The following is a 13237-nucleotide window of genomic DNA, read 5'->3' on the forward strand; positions in this document are numbered from 1 at the left end:
CCTCTTCGATTCGGCACGCCCAGTTTTCTGAATAGTCTGGAAGCTACTTTAATGGGTATGTGTTTCGACCCGATGCACAGCAGCCCATTCCCTTCTTCCCTTTTGATTGTCTGATGCTTCAGTGTCCCGTCTGGTCGGCGCTTTGATCGTAGTACAGGGCTACGCTGCGTTGGTCCTGGATTGCAGGCATTAGCAGCAGATTGACTGCGCGAACTTCTGTCATTCATTGCCTTTGTTATTGTCTTTGCCGCGAAGACCAGGCACAATTGGACTTCAGACGGGTCTTTGGCGGTGGATGTGCCTCACAGAACACTGCCGACGTCTCTCAATCCCCAACTTCAAACTCCAGTCTCCTGCCCGGATGATCTGCCTGATGCATATCTTTGCAACATCTCAATAATACATCAATACTCCGCTAACTCGACACACAGTATCTCGTGCCCTCGGGTAACTCTTCTTTCTCTGGGACGCTGCAAAGTTTCGAACCTCCTTTGAGGCCAGCGGGTTACTGCAGGAGCTTTCGAAATCTTTGTGCCTATTCGTGACATCCCATCTTCGCATCGACTTTCAAAGCAAGGTCTGCGACTGCGAGTCTAATACCTATCCCGAAAAAATTAATCATCCTGCGCATGCATATGCGATTGCTATCTTAGGACCCCTTGGTATGTTTGCAGCGCACGTCTTTTTCCATAGCACGAATCCCAATCCGGCCAAAAATCACTGCCAAAACTTGCTGCACGGCCGCCCTGCTTCTATCTGCACCCGCTAACTGTCAATCATCAGCCGCGAGTCCTGTTTCATCTTTCAGGCACCTGGCACTGGGCGATTTATTCCATCCAGAACATACAAGGAAAGGCGTTTGTTTTGATTCTCCTCTCCATCGTCCCTTCGACCGGACATCGTTGTACCGAGAAACTTGACAGTTTCTCGACACCCATTCTTGGCTTTCGATCTGATCATGCTCAACATGTCCAACATCATGAGCAACCGCAACAGCACTCCAGAGGCCTCGAGCATCTCGTCGTTGCGTCCGCCCTCGTCGCGCGCGGTCGGTTCAACCCCCCACGGTCTTCGTGCGTCGGCCGACATGGCTTCCTTAACCGGAAAAAGTGCCGCGGGCAGGATCCGACCTTCGTCCGACTTCTATGGCCAGGTGCATACCGGGTCCGGTCAGGGTAACGCCGACCTGGACCCGCAGGAAAAGCTCGCCCAGCAGTGGATTGCAGACATTGACCAGTGCGAGACCACACTCGAGGAAATGGCTGCTGCAACTCTCGACCAGGACTTCAAGGATGAACTGAGCGCTATTGAGCAGTGGTTTCGCGTTTTGAGCGAAGCCGAACGCACGGCTGCTCTGTATGCGTTGCTTCAGCAGGCCACGCAGGTCCAGATCCGTTTCTTCATTCAGGTCTTGCAGCAGATGGCGAAGAACCACCCTCTGGCGGGCGTTCTGTCTCCTGCGAACTTTGATAAGGGTTTGTTTCTCTGTTCGCTCTCGTAAATTCGGTTATTGCTCTAGTTGTGCTGACAACATGCTGTTATAGACCCCATGTCGAACCGTTTGAGCGACGCTATGAGCAAACTCAATGTTAACGATTCGGCTCGGAACTCGTTGGCTCGCCCCAGCGGCAGCACGAACGTCAAGCGTTCGTCAGGTCTCGATCCCCAGACGATCAATGCCATGTTCCCCGACGCCGCTGCGGCCATTGCTTCGGAGAAGGCCAAGTTTGCGCAGCAGATGGGCACCACTCCTAGCTCGGCTCGGAACAGCATGGTGGACAATCGTAATTCTTTGGTTGCCCCGACTATTTCGGCTCCCAAAGAGGAACAGAATCCTGCTTCACCCTGGGGGCCTAATCCCAATGATCCGTCACGTCCTAAGTCCTCGGGTCAGACTTCGACCATTGGCCAAACCCCCATGGGACAGGCTCCGATGGGTCAGTTTGTGCAGCCTCCCCCATCGGCTGGTGCTTTGCGTTCTCCCCGTCCTCAGATTACGAGCAACACCAATATCCAGTCGACCACGCTTACTGCGCCGGAGCAACCGCTTACCGATCTGCCCCTCCTGTCTCCCTACGGTGGTAGTGGTAATTGGGCTTCGATGGTAAACACCCCCTTGGCGCCGACCTTCAGCCAAGCGCAGGTGAACAGCCCCGCCGCCGCTGCTGATATGGTTGCGAATGCCACGGCCATGAAGCTTGCGGCTCTCTCAACTGTCAATAATCGGTTCGCGCTCGATGATGTTCGCAAGTACCGCCGTGCTCGGTCGAATGAGCCGGGTGGTCAGAGCCAGAATAATAACAATAACGCCAACAACACTCTAGGCTCGGGTGCTCCAGCGATTCCCGGAACGATTACCGTCAGCGATCATAGCACTGGCACCTTAGGCCGGGATCAAATGATGCTTCCACAGGAGCAGAACATGAGCTTTGCTGCGCACCGGTCGCGGCCCAACTCTCCTGGTATCGCGCTGCAGAACTACGGGGCGCCGGCGCTGCCCTTCGCTTCTCCGCAAAATAATGGTTTCTTGAGCGCCTATAACGGTGCGTCGACTCTTTTGCCTAATGGACTGGCTCCAGTGAATTTTGCGCAATTTGGGCTGGGCGGGCACCACGAAGGCTACCATTCGGACCACTCAGAGATGGTTCGCGGCCGGTCTCCGCGTGGCCGGAGAGGCACGTCAAAGCCTCCTGAGGATCCTACCGACCCGACACTTCTGCAGGACATCCCTGCCTGGCTGCGGAGCTTGCGCCTGCACAAGTACACGGAGAATCTCAAGGATATGAAGTGGCAAGAGCTCATTGAGCTGGATGACAAGCAGCTTGAGGAGCGTGGCGTCAATGCGCTGGGTGCTAGACGCAAGATGCTTAAGGTATTCGAGCAGGTCAAAGGTGAGTCTTTGTCCCGTCTCATGACAGTCCGTTTCAAAAGTACAAGATGCTGATTAAGTTGCAACAGAGGCCAGGAGAGAGGGGAAGCTTCCGGGCTAGTGGCCTGCTTCCCATATCTACAACGCCCGCTTGAGATCAGGAGATAACGGCCTATTTGGGGGGAACTCATAGAAGAGATTTGTACGACTGCCACTTTGGGCAACTGAAGGCAGGATGGTGACTAGCGCCACCATTGGAACATGAGTCATATTCATTTTCTTTTCATTTTTTTCTTTTTGTGTCTTTTTTTGCTCTCAAACTTTTGAGGATAGCCATTTTTGCCACTCTACTACCCAGTTTCTGATGAGTTGATGCTACCTACTTCTACATACCTAGCTTCGCTTACCAATTGCCTGCCTCGAGCTTTAGAGGTGGAAACTAGTTTTGGGGATTTGGGAAAAGTACAAAGTAATTGATGCCAGGCGCAAGCGTGGATACCTACCTTGGTCCTTTACTTTTCCTACCCACTCTTCAATATCTGGAAAGGACTCTGGTCTAGTCTCTTTTGCTTTACCAACCCAGAGAGTTGGCAAGCGGACGGACGAATAAACGAGTTTCCTTCATAATGATGATAATTTTCTTTCGGATTTGTATGTCCTTCCAACTGCATCTTTTCTGCTGGATGCGGACCTCTTGTTTTAGGGGCACACTGCCAGGCTGGCTGCACACTTTCTTTGGCGGAGGAATGAGCTAGGTTGGATGGCATTTGTAGGTATTGTATCTGTTGATGGGCTTTTGAAAATGAATTTGAGTGCTGGATCATTAACATCCGAAACCTGTCAATTAGAGAGCGCTAGCCACTCTGCATGCCTTGGCAACATGATCAATATGGGGGATGTAGGGATGAGACGGCAACATTTCTTCGATTCACCAACACTGCTAGCCAACAGTTCGGCTTGGCTTGTACGTGTGTGATCAGTTTATCATGTACTGGCAAGCATGGAGACTAATAAAGTGATCAGTGTCCTCTGCATTAGCAGTTAACCTGCCTCTTTTCTAGAGTCCCAGCATGAAGTACCATCCTCTCTGACATGCGGGGCGTGGAAGGCAGGCTAGTGCAGAATAGTAGGCTGACCTTAGTCAGCCCATGAAAACAACTAGTGTAAAAAAACCTTTGTATCCTTTGAATCAGGAATCTCCTAAGATATTGTCCTTAGGTGTCGTCGAAGTTTGGTCGAAGATAAAAGTAGGTAGTTGCCTACCTTAGGTAGATATAGTTTGATGTACACAGTGTGACGGTGCACGATAAGCACAGTACATTTAAAACATGTGTTGCTTCTAGCTCGAGATTCTGTGCAACACCCAGTTCCACCTGCTTTTTTAACATCTAAAACTTCAAGCAAAATACGTCGCCAAATCAAGAACATTCCAACATTGCGAAAGACTCCCCAATTAATACACAGTGTATCGACTAAAGGCAATTCCTCTATCTACAGATTTCTTGCAAACATACATGTTCTCCTATGGTTTAGGATCGATCAGCCACCAATACAGTTTCCTCTACACAGTACCATACACGCATTGGCACTTCTGGTTTCAGTTTGGCTAAGGCCGCAAGACACTTTTTAAAGGGTTCGAGATTGACACCCAGGCTCAGTTACTTGTTCATGGGAGGGTTGCGGCCATTGCTTGAGCTGTCCTCTTGGATGCCTACCGGCATATCAACTTCTGTTTTCAGACTCGGGGCATTGCATAACCATTGACAGGATCCGTTCTCAGCCCGCTCAAGATGGATGGAATGAATATCGATGAGTCCGTCGTGTTCGCTTCGCAACCTCGCCACACAGCCCCTCCTCTTCCAATTAGCGTAATCGACCCTAGAATCTATGGGGGAACCGTCTCAGAGCCGACGGCTCCTATGGATGAAGGCCAAGACGACGAAGTGGCGAGCAACCTCTCGATCGACTCAGATGCCCGCGAGCTACGTGCTGAAGTCGAGCGTTTCGACGCGCAGCAAGAAGCCTTTGTCGCCCGTCAGCGTGCCGAAGCTGCTGGTATTCCATATCAGCCACCTACTCCTAAAAAGGCTGGGGCAGCTGCTCGAAAGAAAAGAAGAACGGGGCCCAGGAAACCAGCCAAACTTCCTCCGGAGATTCAATTTCGCATGTCTTTGGCCAACGAGGCCTTCCAGCAAGGGGATTACGAAGGCACAATTGCCCAGTTGAGCGAGATCATTCGGATCAACAGCGAGGTCTTCAATGCGTGGATGTTGCTGTCGACAGTGCATGAACAGCTTGGGAATCGGGAACAGGCCATCTGGTGTCGCATCTCTGCTGCTCATTTGACTCCTCGCGATGTGCAGCAATGGATCAGCACGGCTGAATACGCGCTAGAATCCATAGACGAGTTGGAAGATGGCACTCCTGAGAAGGACGAGGTACTCCAGCGGGCGTACGCATGCTATACTCAAGCACTGGAGACAGATCGGTCCAATATTGTCGCCCGTACTGGCCGCGCGGATGTTATTATGATGATGGGTAATGCCAGTAAAGCATTGATTGAGTACCAAAAGGCCTTGAACTACAAACCATGGAATATTCGCACGGTCCGCAACATTGCCGATGTCGCCCTTGACGTCAAGGACCCCCGAAAAAGCGCAGAGGTTGCGAAGGGCGCTTATCGAAGGTTAATCGATCACTTGAAAGCCATCGGGACGTATGAAGCCGAAGAAGGTCGCTTCGAGTGGTCCGACTTGCGCATCTACCTCGAGTTTTTCAACATCCTTGAGCAATGGCAGGAGGCGGCAAGGGAGCTCAAAGAGATTGCTCGTTGGCTGCTTGGTCGTCAAGCTGAGACGTTCTGGGAACAGTTCGTTGATGACGACAGGGAGTTTGACGTTCACGACGACAGACGCATCCACGTGCCTGAGTTTGTTCCGACTCAATACCCCCAGGAGGCCTATGGCATGGGACTACCAACCGACCTGCGCGCGAAGCTGTATGTCTACCGCTGTAAGCTGGGCCTTGAGTACGAGGCGGATTTGCATCTCCAGTTGCTGGACCCAACAAGGCAAGAGGACTTCATGGCATTCCCTGACTGCCTCAAGGACATTGCTACTGCGTTACTGGATGCTGGTAGAGCGTCAGAGGCGGTTAGGTACCTGGACCTCTACAAGAGTATTTCTACCACTATCAATGGACCAGAAAATTCCTTGGATGCCGACTTTCTCGTCTGTCAGGGCCGCTGCCACATGGCATTCGGGGACAAGGCAGCGGCTGAAGAATGCTTCATTGCTGCGATCGAGGAAGATGAAGACCACATTGAGGCTCGTGTGCAGCTAGCCAACATGTATGAGGGAGAAGAGCAAGAGGGCCGTGAAGAAGCCTTCCTCCTTGTCAGAGAGGCCATCAACCTGGAAGCAAAACGAGGAGATCCTGGAGCTCGCAGACGACGTAATCCGTACAGTTCAAGGAAACCCGGAACTGGGCCCAGAAGACCAAGAAAACCACGAGACCCTAATCGCAAGTCCAAGTACGTGCCGCGGCGTCTTATCAATGCTGAGAAGCGGCGTGAACAGGATGCGAAGATGGCAGCCGAAGCGGCCAAGAATTTCCAGATTCTACGGGAGCTACAGGACAGAGCGATTGCAGGCGACGAAGAGGCCAAGGCGGGCTGGATGCGCGCGGCCAAGGAACTGGTTGACGACTTCCGCTCGCACAAGCAGTTCTACCCCTGGGAGAAGTACATCCGTTACTTGGGATACAATACAGTTGTACATGGTCAAGCAGCAGTGCCGATGCGGAACATGAAGTTGGCGGCCATGGAGGAGCGTCTGCGTCAGGGACTTGCGCCTCCTGAAGGCCAGGAGGGACAGCCAACCAGGGTGCCGGTCCGGTTCCCCCCGGAGCATCGGGGCGTCTCGTTCGACGTTTGGCTGGACGTCTTCCTCAACTATGCCTTTGCACTGGTGCGGTCAGGTCATCATCGAGATGCGTATGTGGTCTGCCATGCAGCGCGCGACTCGATTGTGTGGACGTCGACGGAGTCGACTTTCTTGATTCACGTTGCGTGGGCATCGTGCGCTGTGTACGCCGGCGACGAAGAAACCTGTGTTGCCATCGCAAGATACTTCATGCGTGACTACATGCCAGGAACAGACTCATATCGCATGTTCTCAGCTATGTGTCGGGTCTGCCAAACTCCGGTATCATGGTACACTTCGGGCCCGGCACAAAAGTTCATCCTGCGGCAGATCAAAACTATGGACAGCATCGTCATGAAGAAGCAAGAAGAGAATGATGCCGCCAAAGACATATCACTTGACGTTGCCCTCCTCACCATCTACGGCCACATTCTCTTCACCACGACCTCCTACACATACGCACTGTCCTACTTCGCTCGCGCGGCTTCTCTCGACCCGCACAACTGCCTCATCAATCTCAGCACCGGCCTAGCCTACGTACACTACGCCCTCAAGCGTCAGGCCACCAATCGGCAATACCTCCTAACTCAAGGCTTCGCCTTTCTCTTCCGGTACTACCGCGACCGGTTGCGTGACGGCAAGGCCACGGTCGCCGAGCGACAGGAGGCACACTTCAACATCGCGCGAGCATACTCGTTGATTGGGTTGGCTAACCTTGCTGTACAGTACTATCGAAAGGTGTTGGAAGAGGAGGATGCAGCAGGGAAGAATGGGGAAGGGGGAGGGGCAATGGGGAACGAGGATCTCAAGGTTGAAGCGGCGTACAATGTGAGGAGTTTGTGTTACTTGCTGGGTGATGTGGAGGGAGCAAGGAGAGTTACGAGGGATTGGTTGGTTCTGGAGTGATGTGGGATTTAGTTGTGTTCGGGGCTTCTTAGGATGGTGAAACATGGGTATAATAATCGGCACTTTCGTGAAGGGGACAAAAGTTGGTAGGGCTGAAAAATAGGGTGATTGGGTGTTGGGGATGCCAGGATCGCTTTGGGATTTTCTTCAAGTCGCCCAGAACTGATGTATGTAATTCTGAAGGAGCATATGTTCCAGAAGGCATCCAGTGTAGAGACGTCTCACCAATGCTCATTTACCACCTACCCAGTCAAACGAGGAAGGCCACCTCAACTGGACGTTTCCTCAATATTAGGCAACGCTGATGTCATAGGCTACTCACTTACTCCCAAATTACTTTTGAATATTCAGAAGCTGAATATTTGCTAGCAAAGTCAAAATCCTCTGCCCTTGACCCTCGGAGCTTAACTTGAGTTTTTCCTCGCTTTTGACCTCACGTCTACAAGTATAATGAACTTTTTTCACAATCCAGGTCTGCGAGCTTCTTGACAGCCAGTAGATGCCAAAAATGGACAGACAGAAGGATAGTAAGGTTTTACCCGGTTAGCCAGCCACATCATCGGGTAGTGACATGTGCAAATCTTGGTGAAGCGAGTTTGTCCATTGACAGGTCTCTTTTCCAGAAGTCAGGGTGTTCCAACGGCATTATAAACAGATCATTGGCTTGGTATTGTCCTAGTTTCAAATGATTACCACTGGCTGGCGATAAGAGTTTGATATGTAAATTGAGAGACAGGTTTTTCATTGTTTGACTCTGGGCTGTGCCATTGGAATATTTTCTAACCACGACACATTTGCATTTGTAAGTCAAGTTGGACGATGACGTACCCTGTATAACTGGGAAAGTTGCCGGATCCCCAAAGAGTCCGGAGAGGCATGATATCACGCACGTGGGACACCCACAGACCAAATGTGCCACCAAAAAGCCTTCGAGCTTATCCCGCGTCATCGCGCAAAAGCGGATGAACTCGACCATGTGTTGATGGCCACGTCGTCAATGCTAGCGAGGGGTAAGTGACTAAGGTGAGGGGTTTTGGAAAACTTTTGCTTGCTGCAAGGGACGGGAGGCCACGAAGCTACCCTGGATGGGGGGGCTACTGCAGGTACGCACGCATCGCTCGGCAGCGTGAAGCGAGCATAGGTAGCTAACCGACGTTGGGTTTGTCATGTGCTTCTACCTATCAGGGTCCTATGGTTGGTCTCCTGTGCCGTTGCCCTACTGACAAACAGATGTTGTTGCTGGGGGCCGCGCAGCTCCTGTATGTGGAAGGAAGGTTGGTTGATAGGAGCAGTGTTGGGGTGTGCATCTATCTAGTATCTTCCACTCAAAGGTGACTCACGTTGTCGGTCGCATCGTAGGAGCAGTCACACACAAGATGTTTGCTACTGTGGATGTTCAGCATTGAAAAGGAATCCCTCAGAGGTTATCCCCGCCTAAGCTACCTTCTGTCAGGTAAGGACAATTGTCAGTCACTCTGCCATCGCATGTGAATGCAAGCCTAATACGACAACGGATTTCGCCGGGAGTTTGGATCAATCTTGACAAGGTCATGTTATTATTGACGGATAAAAGGGATCTTGAGTAGTGTCAGCCACGACGGACCGACGGCTGTGGATGTACAGGGGTGCCTTTTTTTGTTAACTCCTTGGCGAAGTTTTGTGGTGCTCTTGGACACTCTTGGGTAAGCATTTCTTGCGAAGGAGCCAGCAAAACAAACCCCGGCACATCTTGTACTGTTAGGTAAGCACTTATCGGAAGGTTAGGAAATGAAACAGCAAACCCGGGCCCAAGGTTGGCCAGACGTAGAACGCCCAACAAGCCGCCGAAGTGAGTGTTCACAAAAAAAAAAAAAACAGCGAGAGACACGTTGGTTTGAAGCCTAGCCTGCAGATGCAGCTCAGGCAACACTTGTTTACTTGAGCACTTGTAACAGCTGTCATACAGCTGGTGACTGCGAAGTCAACTGCCAGCCGTCGAAGGCTTGGAAGCAGCGCCAAGGATGTGGCTAGCTCCGTTTTGGTTGGAGTGTTTCAAAACAAAACATCTCCACTGAGATTTGCCGATTGGCTGGTCCGCTCTCCAGCGGGGATCAAAGGGCGCTGATTTGTGTTCCCTGGCGCGCGTTTAGGTTGGCTCCACGGGCGCACAAGAGTTTTACCGAGCTTTTTGGGCTTGGTGAGACGAACCGGCGCGAAGAGAGTGGAATGGATATCTGAACGCTGATGGGACATCTGGTCCTTAACTGTTGTTGTGTACTTAGGGACGTAGTTCAAACAGTTCGGAGATGTCAAGCTGGTGCAACCTCAGGTTAAGGCATCAGTAACGTTGTTTAACGTTGTGGATGAAATGCTCCGGGGACCGGCGGGATGGAAAGTGGGAAAATCATGACCCAAGCCAGTGGTAGCATTAGGCACTGTGGAAACGGAACCTTTGCGGCTGGGGTTTATGGCAAGCCAAGAATCGAGAAGTTTGTGTGGCAAATTCTGTGTTTTTTGGCTGCAATTTTTGCACTACACTTGAGCTTTGATGCCTGACCTTAATCCTCGGAGTGTGTGTCGGCGGTCGATTGACCAATGGGATAGTACCGGATGCTGCAAAACGCAGGTACACATCGTCACAGGCCGGTTAGCTCTCGGCCACATTGCACTGGACTTCTCCGCCAATCCGCAAATTTCTTTGTCGTCCAGCTTAGCAACACGAGAGACAGGTCCTACTGTGTATGGCTCCCTTCTCTCATCCCATACTTGGACCATAAGCGGTTGCTGAGGGCGAGGAAATGACTTCAGGACCAGTTAACTGCCGCTCAGCAGGGTGACGTCAAGAGGAGATAACCGTATATGCCATTAAAGATACCAGATTTGGAAGGTTAGTAGGCAGTTTTCTAAACAAGACCCTTGCCGATGGAACTCAGTGCCTGAATCCTCAAAATTTTCGCGGCCTGGTTCCCCCCTTCTTCTTGATATCCTGACGAAAGGAAGACGCTTCGCCTCTTAATCCTTCCAGGTGCCGAGCCATTCATTTTCTTCCAGCCCGTCTCTGTGCCTGCCAAGTCTGCCAATCCATGGCCGCGATCCGACCCTGCAGCGCCGAGCGGAGCTGTGTCTGTGGATGAGGTGGGCGCTGTGAGTGGAACCAAGCATCCATCAGCAGCACATCAGCACCACCTCCTCGTCCGGGCCTGTCATGGTTGGCCGGTAGGGCGGCCCAGCTCAGCTCCGCCGCAGACTCCGTAGCATACTTAATATCTGAGCCACTGTCCCATCCGGCCCCCGCTCTCGCGGTCCCTTTCTCCTTCGTCTTATTCTCCATTCCCAGCTTTGCTGTTTGTCTATCGTCAGCTCCAGGAGTCCAGGTTGCTCTCATCGGGCCGAGCTGTCGTTCCCTTCTCGGCAACTTTCCAGCTGCCAGTCTCTCCTTTTTCCTTCTCTTGGGTCTGAGGCACCCGCTCTTGCTTTCTCTTTCATCTCAAGCTGCTGAGCCTGCTGAGCACCTGCCCGCTCCTTTGCCGTTTTCATCATCAACTTGGCCCGTTGTCCTCATTGTTCCTTGGTCGAGAGTAATACAATTGCAGTCATCTGCCATTGTGTGGACCGCATCTTGCAACACATACGCTGGCATTGAGGGCAATACAATCCAGCTTTAATCCCAAGAGTCCCAGAGACTTGGGCTTTGGTCTTTTACCTCCCAACTCGAGCGAGCTTCGTTTAGAGAGCATTTTGACGATTAGCGAGCAACCACAACGACACTACCCCACAATTTGTTGATACAAAGGGAAACGACATGTTCTTCACCACGGTCTTAGCCGCCTTCGTGGTTGGCGCCAGTGCAGCTAGACAGCAGAGCACATTCGCGGTGCTGCGTCATCGTGGTGGTGGGCCCCTGACGACTTGCCGGGCTGACCCCATTGTCTCCCCTGGCGGCCCTTCAGCTCATGTACACACAGTCATGGGCGCCAGCAACTTTGGTTTCAACTCAACCGGCGAGTCACTGCTTCAGTCTCGTTGCACTACGGCTCTGGTTCCAGGCGACATGAGTGCCTACTGGTTTCCATCCCTTTACTTCAAGGACCCCAAGACAGGACTTCTTGAGCTGGTTCCCTTCTTCTATATGAACGTCTACTACTTCTTCGAAGCAACTAACGATGATCTAAAAGCATTCCCTCTGGGCCTGCATATGGTTAGCGGCAACGCTCAGCTTCGAACGGCTCCCGCGAAGACCGGTGCATTGCAGCTAGATCCATCGAAGGGCCCAGTTCAGCCTGTTCAGATTACCTGCCCGCGTCTCGATCCCAGCTTCAATCCTCCCAACTGGCCCGCTGATTCCGATGGGTCGTCTGCAGGCATTGGAGACCCTATCAACAAGGGCGCCGGCATTGGCTTCCCTTTCCAGGACTGTGACGGCTATGCTTCGCCACTGCGTGTGGATGTTCACTTCCCGTCATGCTACAATCCTAACGCCGGCCTGACCAACTACCGTGAGAACATGGCCTTCCCGACTCCTACGGCAGACGGCAAGGTTGACTGCCCGAAGGGTTGGATTCACGTACCGCACCTCTTCTATGAGGCCTACTGGGACACGCATTCGCTGCGGGATCGCTTCGCTGAGTTGATCGGCAAAGAGAGCCCCTGGGTCTTCGCCAACGGTGACGTTACTGGCTTCTCGGCTCACGGCGATTTTATCTCTGGTTGGGACGAGGCGTTGCTGCAGGAGATCATTGATGAGCAGTGCAACACAGGCCATGCCGGTCTTCACGCGTGTAACGCAGTGCTGAAGAGGTGGGAAAACCCCGAGGCGGTATTTGGAGAATGCCACGCCGAGTGCCCTGTCAATGAGGATGTCAAGGGTCCGATGGAGAAGCTCCCTGGCAACAATCCTTTGGCTGGATGGAAGTATGGAACAGGTACTCCGGCTCCTCCTCCTACCTACGCACCGGCACCGGCCCCTTCTTCGTCTACCCTCGAGCCTTCACCGGCTCCGAACCAGGGCAACTCTCAGCCTCAGCCCAAGCCCGAGCCAGAGCCAGAGCCCGAGCCAGAGCCAGAGCCCGAGCCAGAGCCCGAGCCAGAGCCCGAGCCAGAGCCCGAGCCTGAGGAAGAAGTTAAGGTAGAGGAGCCCCAGGCGCCCACCTCGTCCACCGTGGCCCCTACCCTTCCTGAGCCGACCATTGTCACCCCCGAGGCCCCAGGCACCACTCTGCAGACGACTACAACTTCTCGCGCCCTGCGTACAAAATATGTCTACAAAACGACGACTGTATACGTCACGACCACGTGCTACCTCGACACCCTCGAGCCGACTGCTGCTCCCAAGGCTAAGCGTGATGCTCAGGAGGAGCTTCACGGTCTATCCGGGTTGGATTTGGAGCATCACTTGGCTAAGCATCAGCATCGGAAGCATGGAAGTTTGGATCGTAGGCATGGGCATGGTCATGCCACGAGGAGAGGTGCTAAGCTAAGGAGGTAAATGGTTTTGATTAGCCTCATCGCCTTGGATTAGAAGGGATTGGAGATTTTTGCATCTTTTCTTTTCTTTTGTTTA

The 13237-nt window shown here is 52.5% G+C and overlaps 3 protein-coding genes across 3 annotated transcripts; all 3 read left to right on the plus strand.

Moving 5' to 3' along the window:
* Nucleotides 1–958: 958 nt before the first annotated feature.
* On the plus strand, nt 959–2990 carry CTHT_0027430 (uncharacterized protein; the record flags this gene model as incomplete). Its single annotated transcript, XM_006693137.1, has 3 exons — nt 959–1475; nt 1545–2891; nt 2959–2990. The coding sequence occupies 3 exons, from the start codon at nt 959–961 to the stop codon at nt 2988–2990; spliced, it is 1896 nt and encodes a 631-aa protein (XP_006693200.1).
* A 1669-nt stretch (nt 2991–4659) lies between these two features.
* Nucleotides 4660–7698, plus strand: CTHT_0027440 (uncharacterized protein; the record flags this gene model as incomplete). The annotated part of the gene is made up of 1 exon (XM_006693138.1): nt 4660–7698. The coding sequence occupies one exon, from the start codon at nt 4660–4662 to the stop codon at nt 7696–7698; it is 3039 nt and encodes a 1012-aa protein (XP_006693201.1).
* A 3781-nt stretch (nt 7699–11479) lies between these two features.
* CTHT_0027450 (uncharacterized protein) lies at nt 11480–13162 on the plus strand (the record flags this gene model as incomplete). Its single annotated transcript, XM_006693139.1, has 1 exon — nt 11480–13162. The coding sequence occupies one exon, from the start codon at nt 11480–11482 to the stop codon at nt 13160–13162; it is 1683 nt and encodes a 560-aa protein (XP_006693202.1).
* Nucleotides 13163–13237: the final 75 nt, after the last annotated feature.

This window comes from Thermochaetoides thermophila (assembly GCF_000221225.1).
Source record: "Thermochaetoides thermophila DSM 1495 unplaced genomic scaffold scf7180000011816, whole genome shotgun sequence".
Classification (NCBI taxonomy): domain Eukaryota; kingdom Fungi; phylum Ascomycota; class Sordariomycetes; order Sordariales; family Chaetomiaceae; genus Thermochaetoides; species Thermochaetoides thermophila.